Source organism: Bombus terrestris, chromosome 7, assembly GCF_910591885.1.
Source record: "Bombus terrestris chromosome 7, iyBomTerr1.2, whole genome shotgun sequence".
Taxonomy (NCBI): Eukaryota; Metazoa; Arthropoda; class Insecta; order Hymenoptera; family Apidae; genus Bombus; species Bombus terrestris.
Genome location: NC_063275.1, coordinates 4,184,135 through 4,209,006, shown reverse-complemented (window position 1 = coordinate 4,209,006; position 24,872 = coordinate 4,184,135). Strand labels below are relative to the sequence as shown.

The window sequence follows — 24,872 nt, the reverse complement described above, 5'->3', positions numbered from 1 at the left end:
CGATTTATTAAATTTTATATATTATATATCTTAATTTAATTTTTCCCCCAAAAAATTATTAACAACAAAATATTAATAAATCGATAAAACTTAAAATTTGTATTCCAATAAATTTTTCAAGATGGCATGAATACAATTGAATGACAGGTTGCAACATTTCGCAAGGATTACATTTACATTTCATCGAGCACACTCTACTCGATTATCAATGAACCATAGCCACGCTCAATTGCGTATATGATCATGAATTGCGCGATCAGATTGTATCGATGAAAATTACGTTCAATACCTTTTTTTCTCCTTATCGAATGTTTCAACAAGACCCGTTAACTCAACATTGTCTATGTTTTCCGAAGATAAGAACAAAACTTTCGTAATACGATGCAATATGTTTATAATTGTAATGCTACTATACATCAGTGTGATATAGAAAATAAATGTTAATAAAATATAAATATTAAAAAATGTTAATGAAAATGTTTTTGGTATAGGAATTGCGTAATACTGATTAATATCATGTATTACTAGCGGTAACGGTTAAAAGATTTGATTGGTTATAGACGGAATTGATTGACATTTTGATCGTTTAAATCGCATCGCTTTATTTGCCTGTATATCTGTACGTAACTGCAGACACCGCCGGCCAGGATTTCATCATGCAATCCTTACCACGTGTTCGGCGAACTAACTTAACACAAAAACCACACCTCTAATTGCAAATATTAATCTAGATAGATAAATTATTTCAAGTCACAGATAAGTCGATTAAATAAAAAGATCAAAAATAATATTTTTTTAGATGACGAAAAAATAATATGTCTCGATATAGAAAATTTGAAATAATAATATAAAAATTTCACAGATAAGTCGATTAAATAAAAAGATCAAAAATAATATTTTTTTAGATGACGAAAAAATAATATGTCTCGATATAGAAAATTTGAAATAATAATATAAAAATTTCATACCCACAGAATCCATTCAATAAATATATACCTATCTAAATATTTATTATTTATCTTTACCCTTATCTTTTTACTAACATTGAACTTCGATACCAGAAAAAGAGAATTAATTGCAATATTTGTATAGTTAATTATTTTGATATGATTTTAAAGATTATGGATAAACCGAAATTGGACTACTGATTACTACATAGGACGTTCGACCTCTAGCGGTTGCCTGATGAAACGCAGTGGACGCTCTTCCGGGGACAAAAACTTTCAGTTTATTCTCGTTTATTCTTGTCTGGACAGCACGGCACTCTCCTTCAGTCGGTATTTCGCGGTAGAATACTGTGGTCGTGTGGCACGAGTACGAGCCACACTCGTGTAGTATATACTGTACAGTGCTGTATTTGTGTTGTAACAAATTCACTGATCCACTGTACTGAACCGCCGTTTGCCAGAAATGAAGTAACAGTGGATTTGGAACAGTGGAACTTGGACTACGAGAACGGTCCTTACATGCCACGTTCATCTTTATACACCTTAATATCACCGAATAACTTTTGTGTCCCTAACGGTAGGTATGCGTGTACACTCCATTTACATTTGAAACCCATTATTACACTATCGCTCCCTCTATCGCTATTTAAAAGCTAATATACTCGATTTAAATTACAAAACACACGAAGAATGATGATCAAAGTTCTTTTCAATTGATCGATTTCCAAATTAAGCTCCCGCGCGAAAATATTTAATGTTTATGCGGTCAACGATAATTAATCGCGATCAATATGGGTTTCGTTATAATGAATCATGATCAATACAAATTTCATTCCATATTCTGAAATTTATTGGCACGCTCCGAACTGGCGAATTAAGCAAGAGAGGTTTCGCAAATATGGGTAGTATATTTTTGTACCTAAACCTAAGAAGTCACGTCGATCTGGATAGTACCAACACATTTACAATTCTATTGGTTCTTTTTATTTTTTTGTTGAATTCTCACTCGTCGGCAAACATACATTTTGGAAGACTTAACGCGCGCGCATCGAACCAGCTGCATTCAACTGTTATTTATCGTAAATCCTTAACCTATACCTTTGCATACAGTATACGAAATTCAAAGAAACGAACGGCATTTTAATACCGTGAAATTTTATTCCCTCTTATTTTACATCTTACCTTCCGAGCTCTTTGTGAGTTTTATGTTCGTATAAACTTATCGATTAAATAATTTTAAATGACTTAAGATAAGATTCAAAGGTTATTGATGTATCGTTAAAAAAATGCGATTCATCTTAATTCAGAAGATTAAACGTTAGTTTTGTAATAGTTGCCGTTGAACGAAATCTATTCTCGATTACTGATAACATTCTCATGGCAAGTTTATAAGTATGCAAACTCTTTTTTTTTAATATTACATTAATAAAGTATAATAAAAAATAACATAGAAGTTGGAAATTTAAAGAACGATGCTTTATAAATATAACGATTTTTATAATGCATAAGCTATAAACTTTACAAGGTGTTTCATCATTACAGCCACGCCGCGACGAGCACGTGGTGCTAAGTTTGTGTAGACACGACTTGTATGGCTCGTGATCCCATCGCACAGTAGCTATGTATGATGTAACTTCGAGTCGATATTTCGGACCTGCGCATCGAAACTCCCGTTCTCTGTACAGGCGAATTCGTTCGTTACCCTTTCACCACACGGAAATCGATTTTTCTTCTAACTAATTTACACTTTTTATCGCGACAGTATGTTATTATGCTGTATGCTTATCGATACATGAGACGTCAACATCAACCCAATAATTGATGAACTCATTGATATGTGACTCTATAATATGGTTGAAAAATCATCTCTGATTTCCATTTTATCGCTTTGCCATTCGAAAAAACAATGGCTTAAGGAATTGTTTCTAATAAAGGTAACTGTTATAATGAATTGCATCATGTTAACACAGTCAATTGAACAAATTGTTATACACTCAGTTAATTTTTTTTATCAAATATGTAATATTCAAAAAATTTGGCGACGAATTGGAACAATCGTTTGTATAAATAGATAAAAGAGTATTGTTATTATAATTATATTTATAATTAAATTAAATATATATTCAAATCATCTATCAGAAAGCGAATCCATTATAGCTAATGCATTTTTATTCTAGATTTTATTTTCTTTCATTGACTAGTTTTTATGATAATATTCTGCAATCTACATACGCGCATTGTGTACATTAATGGATATTTTTTGCGACCATTTTGATATTTCCACATACCAACATTTTTATATTTTTTTTTTAATTAAATGAAATCTTACTTATTATTTAAATTGTAACCTTTCGGTATATCTATAGTATAACTAACAAAAAACAAGAATTGTAAAATTTTCAATTTTTTACGTTGTCTATTATAGCACTGCCAAATAATATGGGTTGCACCAGAAGGGGGCAAAGACATATTTCTTGGAACGTAAGGAGGGTCTGGCTAAACCTATTTCAAAATAGCATGAAAGGGATTGAATCGACCTTGTCCATGCAACAATAAGTTCTTGGAATGAAAGGTATTTGGCATTCTTAACACTTAGCCAACTGAATAGGGAGATCTCCCTGTGTGAAGGACGGAGAGGTCTTTTTTGAGAGGTCCCTTTTTGACTTTTTGACTTTGGCAACGCGTTTTCTCTCTTTTTTTTTTTTATTGTTGTTATTATCAATTATTGTTTACCTGGAATTGTTCCCAATTAATTGCGCCACCTTTTCTGCTGTTATAAAGTTCAGTATATAATAAAATACATCAATTTAGTGGTGTTAAAATTAATTAAGAAGTTACACTATCCGTTATGACTAAATAAAATTATAATCGAACGATATCACACTGTAAAAAGATATTAGAATGCATTGTGAATTTTTAATTTCACATTCAAGTCGTGTTATTTATCTTTAGTCATCTTTAATGTTTTTAATTTTACCTACATTTTTTTATACTTTTAATATATACTTTTAATTTGGCGTTTTGTATAAACAATATGTGAAATCGTTAAACGTAATCATTACCGCTACGTATAATTGACCACTCGAGTAATTTTTAGACTTTTTTTTTTAAGTAGCGAACATTAGTCCTCGATACTTGGAAAAATGCGCGGTAGACAGCGTATAGCTCGCTGTGACGCGCGCGATTGGCTAAGTGTTAATAATAATTTCCTTGAATTGTAAGAGAAGTTTTAAAGGTTCGGTATAATTTTATTCGAAAAAAATCTGTAGCAGAAAGGTAGATCTGAAAAAATAAAGTTTCTAGGAATAATTCCAAAGTATGTATCCAAATACGTAAATGTAGCATGAGCATCAAGCTCCTTGAACTCGAAAGGAAACCGGTCGAAGGCGAAGCTATTCAAGAATCTTTATGTAGTATGAATAATTTTATTGACCTTGTAGTTCCGTACCAACTTTATCATACATATGTATCTATCTAACATGTAACTGTAACGAGATTGAATTTCCTTGTTACATATCTATAGTAAATATACAAGGTGAATCACTTAAACTGAAATATTTTCGATACCATGAGTTATATGGAAAAATGTTTCAGATAAGGGTAGAATAATTCCAAGAGGGACACATTTGTCATTATTAGTTTCTTATCGGTGGGTGTGTAAAGGTCATGTGAAGGTCAACTTTGTTTTTTTGAACAGAATTATATATTTTTTAGTACATTAATCGGTGCAGATCCAGATTCTCTATAGGAGAGTAATAGCTTACCTATATCGAAAAATTATTAATTTAGTAGATGTTCCAACTTTTCATTGTAAAACTTATTGTATGAAAGACAAGGAAAACAAATACAAAAGTAGTACCTTACGTCTTTCCTTATCTATGATAAGTTTTTCTTCTTTTTTTTTTTTTTTATTTGAAAGAATTTTACAATCAATTCTCATTGAAAATTATAAGTAAAATATGATAAATTATGTGAAAAAGTTGTCAATAGAGTTTTCTCTTAAGGGAATACACAACGTTACATTATTTACCCTATTGCCGCTCTTTTGCTACGATGCTTGTGTTACGTGACATAAGCTTGGTCCAATAACAACCGTTATTTATCCTCCCACCTCCATCTGCATAAAATACGACTCATGATGTCACTGTCCATTGACTTTTACGTCTTTTTTTTTTTTGTCAATTCGATAATGTTACAGCGATGATAACTTACTTTGTTTTAATGTTTCGTCGTAAAATTCGGATTTTACTTAGTATCTATCATACACATATTTAGTATCTACTGTACACGTATTGTTGTACGAAACTGGCCTAAGGTTGCGATTTACTCAACCAATTATTGTTATATGACAACGGTCTAAGGATAGGAATAAAATCGACCACCCGCAGTGATTAATTGTTCTATTCGAAATGCTTTCTTCTCCTTTATTGCTCTTGAAAGGATCAATTCTACGAACCGGTCATAGAGATAAACCTTGACATCTACACAACGAACTAGAAAACGTAGTCTCGAGGTGACCCAGTTTTCAAATGCGTTCAGCAACTTCGATACAGGTGACTATATTATCGAAACACGTGTTTTTCACTAATACAACGATGCTATTGAAATGTAACGATTAATGAAATAAACACGAAAAAGAGTTTTAAATGCTACAGTACAAAATTTGTTAAATAATATTTCCCTCTCATATAATATGTATTTTATTCACGTTACAAGTAATTATCGAGTCGTTCTTCATAATTCATCTAAGATTTATTATAATATTGCAAATCGAAAAATTTTTGCTCCAAATGTGTCTTTCCGAGAATATTTTTAAAAATCAGGGTCATTTTTCACGATAATGAACGGTTTTAAAAATTCGTCTTCGTGAACGTTTGACAAAGATCTTAACATTAAGAATCGGCGCGAAAAATGATCCACATTTTCAGCTTCAGCAACCTTGAAAGTCCGTATGAAACGTCATTAGCCGAATATATTGCGGTACGGATACTATAGTAGGGCTTTTAGCTGTTTCAGATAAGTCTCGTATGACGTTTAATTTCCTTCCTTTCTTGTTATTGTCGATTTCGTAGTAATCGCTAAATAAATGCTAGAAGATCATGACTTTATAACTTTATATTGAAAGTACTAGTAGTTTTGAAAAATTGCTTCGTCATGTTTTTACGAAAGAAAAACAAACGTGTAAAAATACATACAGCATAGTAGGTAATAGAATTAGAAGTTACATGGAAGTAACAATTTTAAGGATGATTCTTTTGCTTATTTGACTAATCCTATGCGCGAGTGAGAGCGAAGATTCTCTAAATTTAACCACTAACTCTAAATAATTCTTTAAAACTAAATAAAAACTAAAACGAAAACTCTATTCCCCCTCTCCAACTATAGACTGGACCTTTCAAAGGTCAAAAATCGTTGATTTATTTATACAATGATTACAGAAAAAAATACATAGTATGCCGATCATTCCGATAAATTTATAAATTTGAGATCATTCGATCAACACCTGCAACATTTATTAAATTTTGCAAACAACTATTACAGGTTGCTGAATGACATTGCTAAAAAAAGTTCGCAAGTAAACATTGTCGGTGTATAATCTGCTAAAGCCGTGAATCATACGTACTTACTAGCGTTTTGAAATTGAACAGAAGTTACGAATAATTATACGGTATTACTAATAGATAAAAATATTTTCATTGACTAGTTTCTATTTTTACGTAATCTTTTTGCGATCTTCTAAAATTGCATTATATCTGAAATACTTGATAATAGAAATCTGAGATTTGCATTTTGTTTAATGAAGTGATTTAAAGGATAGTACAAATTCGATCGCTTGAATCGATTTCGTTCGTTACGTTCATTTAACATTTAACATACAATTAAGTTAAAATGAATCGCGATTAATTATCTAAAGTTTCATATGTAGAACTCTATTTAATTCGAGAGGCGAACAAGTATGTTTACGTAGAATATGTTTTTCACTAAGTACATAGATCCATGGCGGCGAAGTTCAACAAAACAGTTATATCTTTATACAACTATGACGACAAAGAACTATCGTACCATAAATCATTGTAAATATTATCGTTGCGACTTGATTTGACAGAGTAGGAGTGAAGCATGGGGTCACTAACATTAACCTTATCTTTTTATTTACATGCATTATAGATACGAATCAAAGTTCCTTTTTCGTGATTTTCCATTCCACGTGATTTCTATCTTTTACGTCGAATCTATCTCCGAAACATTTCTTTCTATTGCTTTTTTTATACACATACATCGTTAATTAGTAATCTGATAATAACATTAGCTGTAAAATTGACCACAATGAACGAAAGGTTAACTCTGAAAGTTGAACGACCTAATTTTCCATGTAACACTCGTTCCCGTAATTGTCGCCTTAACAAGGATAGATTAAAGATTAATTAATTTCAATGTGAATAGCTAGGACTGTCGGTACAATTAATATCATAGTTCTCTTATCTGATTTTACGTCATTCGTTGTCAGTACATTTGTTGAAATATTATAAAAACGGGGAACAAACTGTTAGGGAGGAAAATACCGCGATAGGTGATCTGGAAATGCACTATCGAGTTTAAGTGCACGGTAATTACATAATATTTCTTTTATTTCGTCTATTTACACAAGTGTGCAATTTCTATTCGACGAAATAGCGATGACTGCATCGTAACCGCAACTAGTTTCGTGCATAAGTGACAACAAATTGTCGTGTCATATTTATTTTGTTCTCTTATCGCATGGTGTCACTTTATCATGTAATAACACTTAAGCTATAACGTTATATTCAACATTGCAGGATCTGCTATTGATACCGATTATCATACACTATATGAATGAAACCAGAATATTCTCACATAATTGCCGTGACTCGAACCTATCAACACAAAAATTCCAATTACATTCTCAAAAGGAATTCTGTGATTTTATTTATTTTAATCATTTCCCTATTCGACAGATGAATAAAAAACGTAATATTCACTGTGAATATGAATTATTATGTAACATATAAAGAGAGCAATCGAGGTATAAGATCGAAAAATTCATTTATAAACGAAAGAATTAATTAGATTTCTAATTTTAAATAGTGGAACATACTTGAGAAACTCTAACGTATAAAAATAGCAATCAAAATATAGGTTCAAGAGATTTATAAAAAATAAAATAAATTTCTAATTTTAAATACTAGGATGTAACTGGAAATTTTTCAGCACCATGTTTCAATTACTCTTATAACCTTAAACTATGAAATTCTGTAATATTGTGCGGCCGAATGCTTTTAGTCATCTTTCTATAACTTGAAAAACTCGTTTATTCCGACGCAGCTCCTAATCGTAGACAAATGATTTTTGTTAGAGATTCAGGCAGTGTACTGTATTTTAATTAGCACCTCTGCGACGGCGCGATTGTGATACCGTATTGTCAATGTGGCGCCTCGTAAGGCGTCTTTGGATGCAGCCGCACAATCGTATACCTAGAACCTGTAACCACGTGTATAACAATTTTCGCAACGTCATGTCGATTATCCTGTTCCGTAAGTTACAATTTTCTCTCCTCTTGTTTTCTGAGAATCGTCGAGGCGTAGAAAGAAATTTACATAAATTAGGGTTTATTATCGCCACGAGCAACGTAAAAATTAATCTCAAATATAGATACGTCTTATGTGGAAATCAAAATTACATGTGTAAATGAAACATTTCCAAATTTAAGACACACATTCGAAGCCAATATTTCAAGCTTAAAGTGATTTGCACTTCCCACGTAATAGCGATATCTAATTTTTGACGCAATGCAACGTCGTTTTTTTAAATGTATCGCGAATAAAAATATAAAAAAAACACGGGATTAAATTATTAAACACAGTGAACATTTGAATGGTTACTCCGTATAATAAAAGAGTATGTACTACTGACATATAAACTGTCTTGGAATATAAATGTGTAATTTACGCGCAATTTGACCAGATGTCGTGAGTCGAAGTTGTTCTACCGGTTTCTCGGTTATCTTGCAATGAATGATCAATGGCGAATGAGATTTCAATCTATGTTGCATTGGCAATGAGTAGCACGAATGTGTACATTGTTAAAATTAATGTGTCATTACTGTACTCCAATTCCAAATATTTCTTTTCTTCCTTAATATATACATATGTACCTAATTTAATATTTATTGGAATCTCTCTTTATGTCTCGGATTACTTTGAAACCTTACGATATTATACATAGAAATTGTTTAATTACATATATAATGATAAAATATTATATATAAATTACATAAAATATATATACTCACGAGATATATATTCATATATGTGTACAAATATATTTACGAATGCAAAATTATTTTTTAATCTAGATTCATTTAAACTCATATATATATTATATTTATATATATATTATATTATATTATATATATATAAATTATTTTTTTATCGAATCTAGATTCATTTAGATTCATATATAGTAAAAATTATTATTATTTACTGTAGATACGATAAAAAAATAATTTTGCATTCGTAAATATATTTATACATACATTTGAATATATATATCGTGAGTATATATATTTTATGTAATTTATATATAATATTTTATTATTATATATGTAATTAAACAAATTATATGTATAATATCTATATCTACTATATAATATCTACTATATATATATATATATATATATTGTGAGTGTATAAATAAATGACTTCAAGTTTCATTTAAATCGAGATTTTATGACCTAAAGCTGCTAAATGTGCCTCACAGAGGATAGTAATTGGATAAGCTGGTAAGTTGGGTTAGAGAAGGTTTACGAGGTTTCAAAGACAATAAGTGACTCAAAAGCCTGTAGCCACCAGCGTCTATTTAAAATAAATTTGGAATATTTTAAAATAGCAGATATCTTAAAAGTTTCCAAATGCTCGAATATTATCGAGAACTTTTAATCTTGTACCTCAATAAAAGTTTTAAATAGACTACTAGTGGCTACAGGCGTTTGGGCCAGCTATTATCTTTGAACCCTTGTAAACCTTTTCTAAACCAACTTACTAGTTGCGTTTCTGCAGTGCATTATTTATTTACTTCTATCTCTTGTGAATTATATTCAGCCGCTTTAGGCCATAAAATCTCGATTTAGACGAAAGTCGAAGTAAGTATTTATATACTAACAATATATATATTCAAATATATATTCTAATATATGTACGGATGCAAAATTATTTTTTTATCGAATCTGGATTCATTTAAACATATATATATATATATATATATATATATATATATATATATATAAAAATCGTGAGTATATATATATATATATGTAATTAAACAATTTATATGTATAATATCGTAAAGTTTCAAAGCAATTCAAGACATAAAGAGATTCCAATAAATACTATATATATATAGTAGATATAGATATTATACATATAAATTGTTCAATTACATATATAATAATAAAATATTATATATAAATTACATAAAATATATATACTCACGATATATATATTCAAATATATGTACAAATATATTTACGAATGCAAAATTATTTTTTAATCTAGATTCGTTTAGACTCATATATATATATGTTATATTATATATATATATAAATTATTTTTTTATCGAATCTAGATTCATTTAGATTCATATATAGTAAAAATTATTATTATTTACTGTAGATTCGATAAAAAAATAATTTTGCATTCGTAAATATATTTGTACATATATTTGAATATATATATCGTGAGTATATATATTTTATGTAATTTATATATAATATTTTATTATTATATATGTAATTAAACAATTTATATGTATAATATCGTAAAGTTTCAAAGTAATCCAAGACATAAAGAGATTCCAATAAATACTATATATATATATATAGTAGATATAGATATTATACATATAAATTGTTCAATTACATATATAATAATAAAATATTGTATATAAATTACATAAAATATATATACTCACGATATATATATTCAAATATATGTACAAATATATTTACGAATGCAAAATTATTTTTTAATCTAGATTCGTTTAGACTCATATATATATATGTTATATTATATATATATATAAATTATTTTTTTATCGAATCTAGATTCATTTAGATTCATATATAGTAAAAATTATTATTATTTACTGTAGATTCGATAAAAAAATAATTTTGCATTCGTAAATATATTTGTACATATATTTGAATATACATATTGTGAGTATATATATTTTATGTAATTTATATATAATATTTTATTATTATATATGTAATTAAACAATTTCTATGTATAATATCGTAAGGTTTCAAAGTAATCCGAGACATAAAGAGATTTCAATAAATACTATATATATATATATATATATATATATATATACATATATTTATTATACATATATTTTATACATATTATACATATATTATACATATATTTGAATATATATATATATATATATATATATATATATATATATATATATATATATATATATATTCAAATATATGTACAAATACATGTACAAATGGAAAATTACTTCTTTGTCGAGTCACGTATGCTCATATATTTATTATAGAATCGTAAATACGAGATGACTGAGGGATTTAGGTAATGGTTTCCAACTATTTTTAGACTCGTGCATCCGTTAGTGGTCACCGTATTACAAATTGCCAACGATTCTATATTTTTGAGGACAATGTCCGGTGCTACGTCAAGGATGATCGATAAACGCTATTCTCAATGAAACACTTTTCTATGGTTTCACTCGCCAGCACTCTGTCCTGATGCATTTCACTTGCAAATGTCGCTACGTATCAACAATTTGCTTTCCTTTGGTATTATTCATCTTAGAGTCATGGAGAGACCTGTAAATGTTATATCATAATTATAGAAGGGGAATTTTGAAATAAACAACATTTTGTAATAAAATTAGACCGAAATAAACATTTAAGATTACTTAATAGCTATTCTGATATCTGGGACTTTTAGTTAATTTCTTATACTATTATCTATTATTATAATTTATAATTGTAATTGTAATTGTAAAAAAAGTGAATAAATTTTTATTTTTCGGAGAAATAATCTTATATATTTGAATATATAAAGTAAGACATAATACAAATAGAATATAACATTAGGATTCTAGTGAAAAATATTAAGCAGTTTACTTTAGAAGAAACAGTCTTTATTCAATTTCTAAGAAAGAATTTGCATGTTACAATACTATTAGCGAACAAAGGAGTCTTTCATCCGTTGGCCTTTTTAAGCAACATAATTATACACGTTTAAACCATTCAATTGTGATGCATTCAAAAAAATTCATCTGAATAAGTTTCAACGATCGGTATTACTTAATTTATTTCGGTATCAGAAAATATTGCTTATACTTAAAAACCCGTTATTTTCTTTTGTACAACTCTGTTAAAAGGTTCTTTGTGCCATAGATTACTTATGTAGAGAATATTTTGTTCAATCATCGTCACACAACATTATCATGACTTGATTAATCTACTGATTACATGTATTTTAATTCGCACGTACTGATATCAATACGTACGATAATTTCAAATATTTCGAAAGTTTCGAGTTCTTAATTTTAGAGTTATTGAAGATTTAAAAAGCCTAATTTCAAAATTATTAAAGATTCGGAAAGATTCCACAAATTTCAAAGAAATCACGAATTCACGGAGATTCCAAATTTTCAAGTACGTAGACATCCTAAAAATTTTCTAAGATTTCAAAGCAATTAAGGATTTAAAGATGTACTTTAAGGATTTTAAATAACAAGCTTCAAGGCCGTTGTGGATTCGACAAAATTTTCATTCTAACGGTTCTCGAAATAATCTCTAAAATATACTTGGAATGTTCTACATAAAAATAATTAAATAATTATTGAAGGTATATAATCCTGTACCTCAATAAAAGTTCTAGGACTTCAAGACTTTGAGTTATCTATTATCTTTGAACCCTTGTCAATCGTTTATTACCTACAAACCTTAAATTTCACAAGAACCTCGCAAGTGGCCGAGATTTAACAGCTGTTGAAATCTTTCACTTCTATAGAATTTTTAATTTACTTTTAGTATAGTGATATAATAGTAAAGTAATATACTTTTAGTATATACTCAGATTAAATACTATATACATCTATATTTTATTATTATTAAAAGTATTAATAAATTAAACAATTTATTAATATTATTTGAATATTTGCTAGTTTAGTTTGAATTCTTATGATATCACGAAGACAATTGTTGGTATTGTATCAGGTAACATTCACGCGTTTATGTTAATTTTCCATGCCAGCCACCCACAGTTATGCATTTCCGCGTATTTATACCATTAATATACTTAGAAACGCAAGGCCGAGGTCTTGAAAATAAATACTGTTTCTACATGATGTTTTGCGTAATAATACTTTGATTCTACGTAGATCAACTCATTTCAGAGTTGCAATATGATAAAAATAATTTTATAGCAATTTATAATCTCCCTTGTTTGAACAAGGAAAAAGCGGGTTTTTCCCATGTTCGACGGCCACTGGTGACGGACACACACGATAGATCTATATTTCACGTATCAGTGAAACTATTTTTATATGTTTTATACTTCATTAATGTCGTCACACCATTGTAGTAATGATGATAATAATAAAAAATTTGTAACTATTGACATTTGTTTAAATTATGTATTTCTACAAATCTTGGTGCGCCGGTCACCGGTGACCCCCGTGGCATTCAACGTGTTAATTTCAATCAGGTGCCACAAATTTCGCATGCAATAATTTACACAGAAAAACAAATGTGTGTTCTATACCAAATATTTAACTTTTACGATATCAGTAGCTCTCCAAATATTGTCAACGATAATTCTGCTGATAAAGCCCTATTTCGAGCTAGACTTGTACTAGCGTATACCGAGGTTGGGCTTCGAAAAGCTTTTACAGAAACACGTTTTTCATTTTATCTGATATAGTAGTACTATATGTACCATAAATGCTATAATATGATCGCGTTATTTATATATAATTCCTATCAATTGTACAATCAATACCGATCAACGATAATAATATCCTTAAAAAAAAAAACAAAGAATTTTATTATTATGATTTAACGAATTAATGATAACAATTTCCATTGAGTCAAAACACATAATCAATTGCACTGTTTTGATGTAAATCGAGTAAAACGCGTGGGCTGTAAAGAAGAAGAATAGCGATAGTCGGTCGCGTATCCATAACTTTGCATTGTAAATCAAATAATAATTAGTTTGTAAACTTATGATAGTAGTATTATTTCACTTTCCATCGTTTAACTCTAATTCACGAGCGTGGAAAATTGCTTGTGCAAATAAATGCGATATATACATTAATTTGTTTTAAAAGCAGCTTATGTTTTTTGAATTTACACTATTTTAAATGTACACTCGTGACATTGTAATATGTGTTACTGTATGTTAATATCTTTTTGTAATATTAATTTCGTTTGTTGCAGATAACATACAATAATCAAACCAAGATATACACATACAAGCATTCACAATGGTAAGTATCAATGAAAATACATTATTTTATAAAAGAAAATGAGTTGTTATTTAAAATTTTATTATATAATGATCGTCTTTTACAGGAATACAAAGCGCCGACGGAAATGGACACCTTCCTACCCCAAGATGGGTCCAATGCGAAGGATGGGGTATTGTCCAAGTAAGAATTTATTATATATTTACATAGTTTCGACTTATTCACAGGTTCAGATTCACTCCCTATTAACTAAAAAAATCGTATTAACAAAAATATCATCGTGAAATACAACAATCTTGTTGATTCGCTAAGTAAAAATGTTAAACAAAGTAGAATTTATTCATATTTATTGCAGATACAAAGTGCAAGTCGCTCCACGAGATATAGAGGTCGGACAGGGTGATGGAAAAAGCTTCGACCCCTTCAATGAACGAAAAGTTGATAACCCGACGACGTAAGTCGCGATATGACAATTGATATAAAAATATATAATTAACTGATATTCTTAACTTTTATGTTACATACTCAGGGCTATTATATTATTTGTGATGTTTAATCAAAAATAAGTAATATCTATATTATATAATGTTAAACAGTATGAAAGTTAAATGGCACTGTAAGTGACACATTTATACCAAAATAATTGCAACAATAATAGTCCGTAATTTCCTTTCAGGGACGGTGACACATTAACGCATTTGTTGAAAGCTGCCCTTGGAACGGGTATATTATCCATGCCAATTGCTTTCAAGAATGCCGGACTTGTCATTGGTGTATTTGCCACAGTTCTGGTGGCGTTCGTATGCACACATTGCGCCTATATTTTGGTACATAAATACCAATAATATTGAACACAGTAACCGAAATAATAAACTAAATTACGACTCATTAATATTTTAGGTAAAATGTGCACATGTTCTATATTACAAAACGAGGCGTACAGAAATGAGCTTTGCCGATGTAGCAGAAGTAGCGTTTGCCACGGGACCACAATGGGGGAGAAAATTTTCAAAACCGATCAGGTAAGATATCATGACAATAATATACAATATTTATATTTATGAAATAAAATTTAAAAATATCTAAGGAATCATGTTTTCAATAGGATAATAACCACATAATATATTATTTACAGATACCTTATACAGATCAGTTTATTCGCAACGTATTTTGGTACCTGCAGTGTGTACACAGTTATCGTTGCTGCAAACTTTAATCAGATCATTGAACATTATCACGCGGAATCGGAATTCAGTATCCGGTTAATAGCAACTTGTTTACTGATTCCATTGATACTGCTCAGTTGGATACCGAATCTGAAATATCTTGCACCTGTTTCCATGGTAGCCAATATATTCATGGGATCAGGTTTAGGAATAACTTTTTATTACTTAGTTAGGGATATGCCATCTATCAACTCTGTACCTTTATTCGCGTCCATTCAAGACTTCCCGCGATTCTTCAGCATTACTATCTTTGCAATGGAAGCAATAGGTATTATTCGACTATTTAAAGGAATATTGATGTTTTACTAAGAGAATGACGTTATAGGAGTTGTAATGCCACTGGAGAATAATATGAAAACACCCCAACATTTTGTCGGAATTTGCGGTGTTCTCAATAAGGGAATGTCCGGGGTTACGTTCATTTACATTTTACTTGGATTCTTGGGATACGTGAAATATCAGGACCAAACTTTAGACAGTATCACATTAAATCTACCAACGGAAGAAGTGTAAGGATTACAATAAGATTAACCCTTTGCGGACGGGTGTTGGCATATAGCTGCCCCCGAATCTGTTCATTGTTCCGGATCGGATCGCTTATTTTGAAATGGCTGGCGTACGTCTATTTTCCTGGGCGATAATGTAATGCGTATGGGTATAATAAACTAAACAGTATTATGTTTTCAATGAAAGAAAATTATAGATCTTTAGAAATTTTAACGTCCGTTTAACGTAAACTCGCGATGTAAGATGATGGTCGAGTCAAAACGAATTTCATTGGCATTACCAGACGAATCAACAAACTTTTTATGTTTTATGTATTTTTTATAATACCTTATACACGATGCCTAAAATATCTAGAAACGACATGTTCGATAGAGATAGTAGTGATAACGAGCATTATTTTGAACCTGACAAGATAGGAGACGACGATAGAGCTTCAGGCAGTGGAAACGAATTCCGTTCAACAAGGAATCGGCTCAGATGTTTCAATATTTCTAATAATAGTGACAATGATGATGAACTAAATATTGATGAAAATAATACAAGCCTCAACAATGAATAACACAAACATTCAACGTGTATATATTCTCAACTGCGCGCGTCAATATATCTCGTCCACAGCGACGGTCATTCGTCGAGCAGCCCCGTCCGCAAAGGGCTAAGTTTTTGAGTAATACTATTGAGTTGACTATATATTATATCTTTTTTCTCTAGAGCGGCACAAATCGTAAAGATATTAATAGCTCTTGCCGTTTATTGCACATTTGGATTACAGTTTTACGTTTGCCTGGACATTGCATGGAATGGTATAAAAGATCGATTTCAGAAAAAGCCACTGCTGGCAAATTATATTTTAAGAACAGCTATGGTCACAGGAGCAGGTGTGTATTTTAATTTATAACAAAATTTTCGCTATAAAATTTATTAATTCATATAAAAATCATAAATGTAATTTCAGAATCCTAGAAATTTAAGAAATCTGTTTATATGTTTTAGTTTTATTGGCTGTGATCGTACCAACTATCGAACCCTTTATTGGACTAATTGGTGCATTTTGTTTTTCAATATTGGGACTTTTAATTCCTGTGTTCGTCGAAACCGTCACTTATTGGGACGTTGGTTTTGGACCCGGAAATTGGGTAGCACTGAAAAACGTAATCATATGTATCATTGGGCTTATGGCTCTAGTATTTGGATCTCGAAGTGCATTAATACAAATCGCGGAACTTTACAATTAAGAAAAATTGGTTTCATATACATAGATTTATAAATATTCCAATATTCCAAACTCCAAAAACGTTTGGAAGCCATTTAACAGGTTTTAATGCAATAAATTTCTGATAATTTAATTATTTTATGATGACAATCAAGAATATCAAAATAGGATATAAATTGAAGATATCAATTTATTTTGTAAGATACGTATAATCAGAAGTTTGACAAAATTTATATCAGAAATTTAGATGCGATCATATTATGCTTACAAGACATGCCCTAGTATTTTAGTAAGATAGAATGAATTCTAACCAATGTAACTTTGGTTGTTGTGCAAATGAGAATTCAATGAATCAAAAATGAATTCTTTTAAGAATGAGAAATTGGAAAACTAACATTCGATATAGTTCAAATAATATCTACGCACAATTTATATTATAAAATGAGTACTATTAGGGGAGGTTATATGAGAAGATTTAATCGTTAATATGTGACTAATTTGAAAATATATCTAGTAACTTACTCTGTTCCTAAAACATAATATATAGTATATATATTCTATTTAATTCGTGAAGAGACTAGACTGAGAGAAGTTAACAGTATTCATAAGAAATATTTTACATTGGAGCAATACATTTTAATTAATTTTGATTGATATTATTTATTTAACAAATTGAAATTTTTTACTTTATTATAATGATAAATTACGTTTGAACATTTTTTTTATATTCTGCACATATAACTGTACCCTATCGGAAACATATTATAAAGAATTTTTAAAAATTCTAGCTACAATTAAGATCTATAAAAATTGTTAATACATAGAGAAGTATGTTTGCGTGTTGTTAGTCTTATGAATTAACAATCAAATCTTAAAGTATAACCTTCATTTTTTTTTCCTAAATTTAATAACATGTATTATTGTAATAATTCAAACATTTATAAACAAGCCATAACATGTTTCATGTATGTGATTCACAGTGCAGCAAATGTTTCACTCTACTGTGTTGCATTTAATACAAATGTATATTTAAAAGAAAGCAAAATCCTTTTGAAGCAATTTTTGCTTATCGAACTTGTTATAAATCAATCGAATTTTTATACAATTGTTGGAAATTTTTACATATTCCTGGTGAAAAAGAAATAATGAGGTGATTACAATATTTAAATACAAGCCATTTTACAATATCCTTTGAATTTTTTATTCTACCTTATCATCATATATTTCCTAAGAAATATTTCTCTATAAATAACAATATTCTATCATATAATTGATAATTTGTAACTTAATATTTAAAGTAAAATGAGAGAATTTTTCTCACATTTTTATTTTTCTAATGGTGCGTAATTCAAAAGCTTCTCAATTAAATCTACGTGTCCAAGAAGCATTCTACGGCAGCAGTATCGTTTTAAACCCAATGCGTCAAGAGCATCACTGTAACATATATTATATGGTTACATATAGAAGATTGCAGCAAATAGACAATATTTTAATGTACTTGTTATTAACAAAAATAGTTAAAAATCTCATTTCATTCATTAGAATCTCTATACAGCGAAGGTTAGAGTTACTATAAGTGTAAACACAGTATATAAATTACGTTATTTACATTATAGTATATCTAATTTATGTCGTATTTCACTCATTTAATTTGTTTTCACAGTTTGATATGACAATGTATATGCTTACCCTTCAGTGTATTCTGCCTGTAACAAACCAAGATAAGCTTCCCACTTATTGCCGATCACTTTTCCACACGTAAAACAACGTACAGGTATAATCATCGTGTTTTTAATTTGATTAAGCAGTCGGATTTTTTATTTTCAAAATGATATTGTCGTTAATAAACGTAAATTCCACTTGTTTAATAATAAGTAGACGTAGCAAAACGCACTTTCTCGAATGCTTGATCGTTTAGATTGCCATATGACTGAAACGCTTGAAGTCTAACACTTCAAGCAGTGTTGCCAATACAACTACCTAAATAAAAGTACAGTTAGGTAGATAATCCGAAAAAACAACAGTACCGAGGAAAGCTCGGTATATTACTTTATTGCTATTGTAAAGATTTAAACCAAATGAATATTATAATAGGTGTTGTAAACGTCCAGAATTTATACCTGCGATTAATAAATATATAGTTAAATATATCTCTGTCTTGTAGAAAATAATGTAACAGAAGTAAAATCGTATTTCGAATTCGAAAGTCTCTTTAAATGGTTCTTATTAGCAACGTGTTATATAAATTTAAAAATCATCCAAAAATATTGCAAATAATTTACTCGCATTGATACTAGATGCTTTAAACAAAATTTTATTTTTTCTTTTACATTATATAGTTTTCGTTACACTTTTGCTACAAATTCTATATCTCAATTGTCAGTAGATTTAGTTTTTCTAAAATCATACTTCCCAATGTTCCATGGAAGCATAACAATATTTTGTCTATAAAAAGAATAAAAACATAAAATCTATTGATACAGATCGATCATATATATTACAATGTACAATAATTTGCACCCTAGTGTATAATTTTTCCTATTTCGAAATATAATTTGACATATGCAACGTATCGCAATAATCGTAGTATAATCGGCAATAGGGTAATTCTATATGAAAAAAGTCGAAAATATAGAATAGAATTCTTTCATATAATTCTTAGTTTTCAAAAAAGTCGAATTTGAAACGAAATCGCCTAAAATTAGTACAGTATGACATTTATTAAGAAAATAATAATACAGAAATAAGAATAAGTCATAAAGAATAACAATATATGTAATTAGTAAAAGGGTTCGAAAAGGTAAATATACAGGTACGTGACTCGCGCGCCCGGAGACAAGCTGTGGTAGAGAGACAGCTGCTCGGATCGAAGGATATGAATAGAGGGGATGGAAGGAAGAGAGGGAGAAAGAGATAAATAGGAGGCCGGAGCAAAGGGAGAACACCATAAACATACAAGTTTCGGATTGGTTCTGCTTTCTCCTTTGTCTCCGGGATGTTATAATACGAGCAGGCTGCTTCGAAACCATCACTTCACAGTTGTATTTCGTTGAGTGCGTTTGCAGTGCCATTTCGGAAATCGGAGAGATCGGAATTTTGGCGCCGTACCACCGACGCGATATCAGTGACAGTATAAATGGTTATGTTGCCGTACTTATTTGCCATACGCGTTTTATCGTACACGTAGCCGTATTAGATCGTTTTCAGTGTCTTTATTGCACAATCATACGGACTTTTGATCGAAATTGTGTTCACGAGTGAATACCTCGCATCACCAATAACGTGGAATCAAGGTTATATCCTGTGCGTCTTTTTCACTTGTATTGTCAAAATCAGCTGCCATTGCTATAGCATGCGATTCTACTTGTTCTTTTCGGTTTTCCTTCTTTTTTCTTGGCTCGAGCTGCGCTCATCGTTCCCGAAATTTCATTCAGGATTTACGATTTGTTGTTATGTTTAGTCGTATTGAGTCATACGCGGCAAGTGATCCTTCGTTTATAACGAGCAGTATATTTTATATCGAATTTATGCATCACCGATTTGACGAACACAAGCAGATACCGGAGTAAATTTCGAGTAGTGTAAATAAAATTAAATCGGTTTTCTGTAATTTCTAAGTAGATGGTAGCTGCTTTGGACATATTATACTTATTTGTTTAATAATTTTTGTCTTTTTTTTTTAATAGTAATAGAAGATAGTAATGTTTTTAACTTTGAATTTTGTCACATGAGAACAAATGAACTAATTTTTTGACAAAGCATAATTATTTGAACTTTATATATATATTATAGTTTATACTATTATTGAATAGTTATTGTTACAAAATGATATTGAATGATAGTTGGAGTAATATGTAAAATACGTAATTGTAAGTTTATTTTTTATTTATATTTGTGTATTTATAAAATGTGTTGCAGGCTTTGGAGATTGATGTTATATTGTGCATCTGTGTAACAAGGAAATATAATCATACATAAAGTACATTTGTTCATTCCCGTTGAAAGAAAAATACAGAGAGTAGAAGTGACGGACAGTAGAAGTGTGATAGTAAATGCAGTGGGTGAGGAAGAGATGGACCCATCAATGTTTGTTCCATATACAACTCAAACAAACGGTGTGCCATTGGAATCTAAACTTGCAACCTACATGGTAATTATTTGCAATTTATTTGAAAAAACTCCTAATAAAGATATTGTTTTATGTTATATTATGCTATTATATATATGTATATATATATATAATATACTGTATATATATAATATAATATATATAATATATTGTATATATATAATAATAATATATATATATATATATATACACATATATATACACAAGATATCTATTAATAAGTTATAGAAAAGATACACATTAATATAATTTTATTATATATTTTTTAACAGAATCGCCAAAATTCAGCGATAGCTCTAGGTACTACAGTTGTCGCCAAACATCTGTCTAACCTTTCTCTGGATTCACAGAAAAAGGTAACTGCCAGTCCAGAATTTGTACCTGGAAGAGCTCTTACTGGTAGTAACAGTAGCTCCCCAAATCTTTTCAATAATTCTTATCACTCACAGGAGAATGTGGGTGGTACTACATATTTCTACCTTGGGAATGCAGCAGCTGATACTGTTGGAACTGAGGAAGGAACTGAAAGTGTAAGTAATTGTAGAAATTCAGAAAAGCTTTTCGTTAATTCCGCTCAATTGATTAACGAATTAATTAATATCTTTTGTGTATAGATTGGAAATGTAGGAGCAGGTCAGATAGGTTATGTCTATCCAGGTACACCTGCGCACCTCCAACCAGTAAAACCTACAAAACCTGTGTCATCTAATAGTTCTTCAGCTCCCTCAACCCCTCCCCCTCAAGCAACCACCGGGTTTTTTGTCAGTGAAAATTTAAGGATGGATATTGTTCAAAAAAATGCTTTAACGTTAGCACAACCTGATGTAGTACGATTTCCTGACCTACCAAACGAGGTAGATAATTATCATGAGTTGTGTCCATTGGAACAAATTCATAAGCCTGCTTCGACGATGCTAGGATATCACACTTCGACGTACAAAGCTACTAGCATTAAAAGCGGTACACGTTACTGTCTGCGACGTATACATGGTGAATATCTCTATATCCTTACGAACTATTTAATACTGTGTAAGAGGTACAGAACTGGTAATGAAATAAGCATTTATTATATTTTTAGATTTCAGACTTGCTAATACAAAGTGTATGATGTTGGTGGATATGTGGAAAAGATTATCGCATACGAATTTAGTGCAGTTAAGAGAAGTTTTTACCACCAAGGCTTTTGGTGACCATTGTATGTATTAACTTCTTAAAATGAAATTGATAAATGTACTTTTATGAAAATCTTCTTTTATGAAAATGTACTTTTATTATTTCAGCCATGGTATTTGTTTACGATTATCATCCGGGGTCGGAAACGTTATTAACTAAACATTTCTCAGCAACTGAATTAAATGGTTATACAGATCCATTTTCTTCAGATCCAAATGCTCCTCGACCTTATAGTCATACCAAGAATACTATTTTGAGACAACAGCATAGCAGTATGCTATCAGAAAGTGTTATATGGAGCTACATAATTCAGTTAACTGCCGCACTCCGTGTTGTACACGCTGCTGGTTTGTATCTATCAATTACATTATCTTACATCTTATTTGTTTATTGTCTAGATAATTAAATAATATTTTTTATTTTGATGATTTAAAGGTTTGGCATATAGGTGTTTAGATCCTACAAAAGTGTTACTTACATCACCAACAAGACTTCGTTTAAGCTGTGTAGCTATACCAGATGTTGTTACTTTCGATGGAAACTCAGCGAATCCACTTTCGCTTATAGCACACTATCAGCAAGAAGATTTAATCGCCTTAGGAAAGTTGGTGTTGGCATTAGCATGTCGCAGTCTCCTAGCCGTCCATCGCGACAACATGCAAGCCTCCCTCGAGCTCGTCACACGTTCTTATTCTGCGGATCTTCGAAACCTTATTCTGTATGTATACATTTTATCTTTCTCATTAACTCTAACACTTAACATTAACTCTTCTTTTTACTCAGTAACTTCTAACATGATGAAAACATTGCATGATACATTTCTTCATCAATTTAACATTTCATTGTTTAACTTGATTTATTTATAATCATCTTGAGGTAATACCTTTTATGCGAGATAGATTTTATTATGAAATTGACACTTTTGATAAAGAAAAAAGAAGTGACACATCTTATGTTACCTAATGTATCTATATTCGTGTTAATGTATGTTCTCATAAACGAATATAATTTTATAGGTACTTACTTTCGAATCAAGCACGAAGAAGTGTAACAGATCTCATGCCGATGATTGGAGCACGATTTTATACGCAATTAGATGCAGCTCAGCTTCGATCTGATGTATTGGAAAATGAACTTTCCAAGGAATTAGAAAATGGGAGATTATTTAAGTTACTTGTAAAGTTGGGTACTATCAACGAAAGACCCGACCTTAATATGGAACCTACGTGGGCAGAGACAGGCGACCGATACATGCTCAAATTGTTTAGGGATTATGTTTTCCATCAGGTAGCAGCTGATGGAAGACCTTGGTTGGATATGGCACATGTCGTATCTTGTTTAAACAAGTTAGATTCAGGTTCACAAGATAAGGTAAATTTTTTCTTTCTAAAATCATACTTTTTTTTTTTCTTTTAAAGTAACTTCAATTTCTTTAGTAATATACAAAATATTCAAATAATTAAAAATCGTTCAATATGTACTTTAAAATGTATTTTTCTAATTTTATAGGTATGTTTGATGTCACGAGATGAACAGAGTATATTAGTAGTAAGTTATGCAGAACTACGACAATGTTTGGAAACCTCATTTGGAGAACTGATACAATCCGCAAAAGAAGCTGTTTAGATCCGTGCCACATTTTTTCTTGATTGACCACATAGTATATACTCTGAACTACAAATGTGATATCACGATTGTATGTTATTTTAATCTTTATGAAGACGTAGAAAAGTAAGATTTAATCTAAGAATTAAGTTGGTGATAAGAATAATAGTATGTGAACCAGTTTGTAAGCATGATTACAAGGTTGATTGAAAGGTTATATGCAAAATACATTCTGGTATTTGAATGTAATATATGTATGTGTGCAAGGAGTGTTATGGTGTAAATCTGAAAGCGTTTGATCTTGTTGTGAAAGCTATTATGGTAGCATACAAACAAACAAAAGATTGTACACAACGTAAAAATGTAATGAATTCTTAAGATGTTTTGTGCGTGAATACACCTAAACACAATCAGTGTATAGGATAGATCTTAGTTTTTAGGATAAAACTGATAAGCATTAATTTTGAAATAAATGTTTATTTTTGAAAGCAATCTTAATCAATCCTGTGTAATTATTTCAAAGTGACATGTCATTAAAA

The 24,872-nt window shown here is 30.1% G+C and overlaps 3 protein-coding genes across 7 annotated transcripts; 2 read left to right on the top strand and 1 right to left on the bottom strand.

Annotated features, from left to right (window-relative positions):
• Positions 1–1,230: 1,230 nt before the first annotated feature.
• LOC100643972 (proton-coupled amino acid transporter-like protein pathetic) lies at positions 1,231–18,613 on the top strand. 3 transcript variants are annotated; one of them, XM_020863653.2, is made up of 11 exons: positions 1,231–1,524; positions 3,373–3,519; positions 14,452–14,501; positions 14,587–14,663; positions 14,836–14,934; positions 15,157–15,307; positions 15,381–15,502; positions 15,616–15,974; positions 16,032–16,215; positions 16,925–17,091; positions 17,207–18,613. In XM_020863653.2, exons 3-11 carry the CDS (start codon positions 14,499–14,501, stop codon positions 17,446–17,448), a joined length of 1,404 nt encoding a protein of 467 aa, XP_020719312.1. In that variant the 5' UTR covers positions 1,231–1,524; positions 3,373–3,519; positions 14,452–14,498; the 3' UTR covers positions 17,449–18,613. The 3 variants fall into 3 exon arrangements, with proteins under 3 accessions (XP_020719312.1, XP_012165429.1, XP_012165430.1); XM_012310039.3 differs by lacking the exon at positions 3,373–3,519; XM_012310040.3 differs by lacking the exons at positions 1,231–1,524; positions 3,373–3,519 and adding an exon at positions 8,481–8,500.
• LOC100644091 (DNA-directed RNA polymerases I, II, and III subunit RPABC5) lies at positions 17,117–19,383 on the bottom strand. The gene is made up of 3 exons (XM_012310042.2): positions 19,116–19,383; positions 18,748–18,860; positions 17,117–17,355 (listed from the first exon to the last, which is right to left on the bottom strand). Exons 1-2 carry the CDS (start codon positions 19,208–19,210, stop codon positions 18,752–18,754), a joined length of 204 nt encoding a protein of 67 aa, XP_012165432.1. The 5' UTR covers positions 19,211–19,383; the 3' UTR covers positions 17,117–17,355; positions 18,748–18,751.
• A 950-nt stretch (positions 19,384–20,333) lies between these two features.
• On the top strand, positions 20,334–24,831 carry LOC100643848 (PAN2-PAN3 deadenylation complex subunit PAN3). Of its 3 annotated transcripts, XM_012310038.3 has the most exons (10): positions 20,335–20,719; positions 21,345–21,576; positions 21,828–21,911; positions 22,005–22,085; positions 22,170–22,545; positions 22,634–22,750; positions 22,836–23,075; positions 23,164–23,446; positions 23,745–24,099; positions 24,238–24,831. In XM_012310038.3, exons 2-10 carry the CDS (start codon positions 21,499–21,501, stop codon positions 24,352–24,354), a joined length of 1,731 nt encoding a protein of 576 aa, XP_012165428.1. In that variant the 5' UTR covers positions 20,335–20,719; positions 21,345–21,498; the 3' UTR covers positions 24,355–24,831. The 3 variants fall into 3 exon arrangements, with proteins under 3 accessions (XP_003396400.1, XP_012165427.1, XP_012165428.1); XM_003396352.4 differs by having other exon boundaries at positions 20,334–20,719; positions 21,828–22,085; XM_012310037.3 differs by having other exon boundaries at positions 20,334–20,729; positions 21,828–22,085.
• The last annotated feature ends 41 nt before the right edge of the window (positions 24,832–24,872 follow it).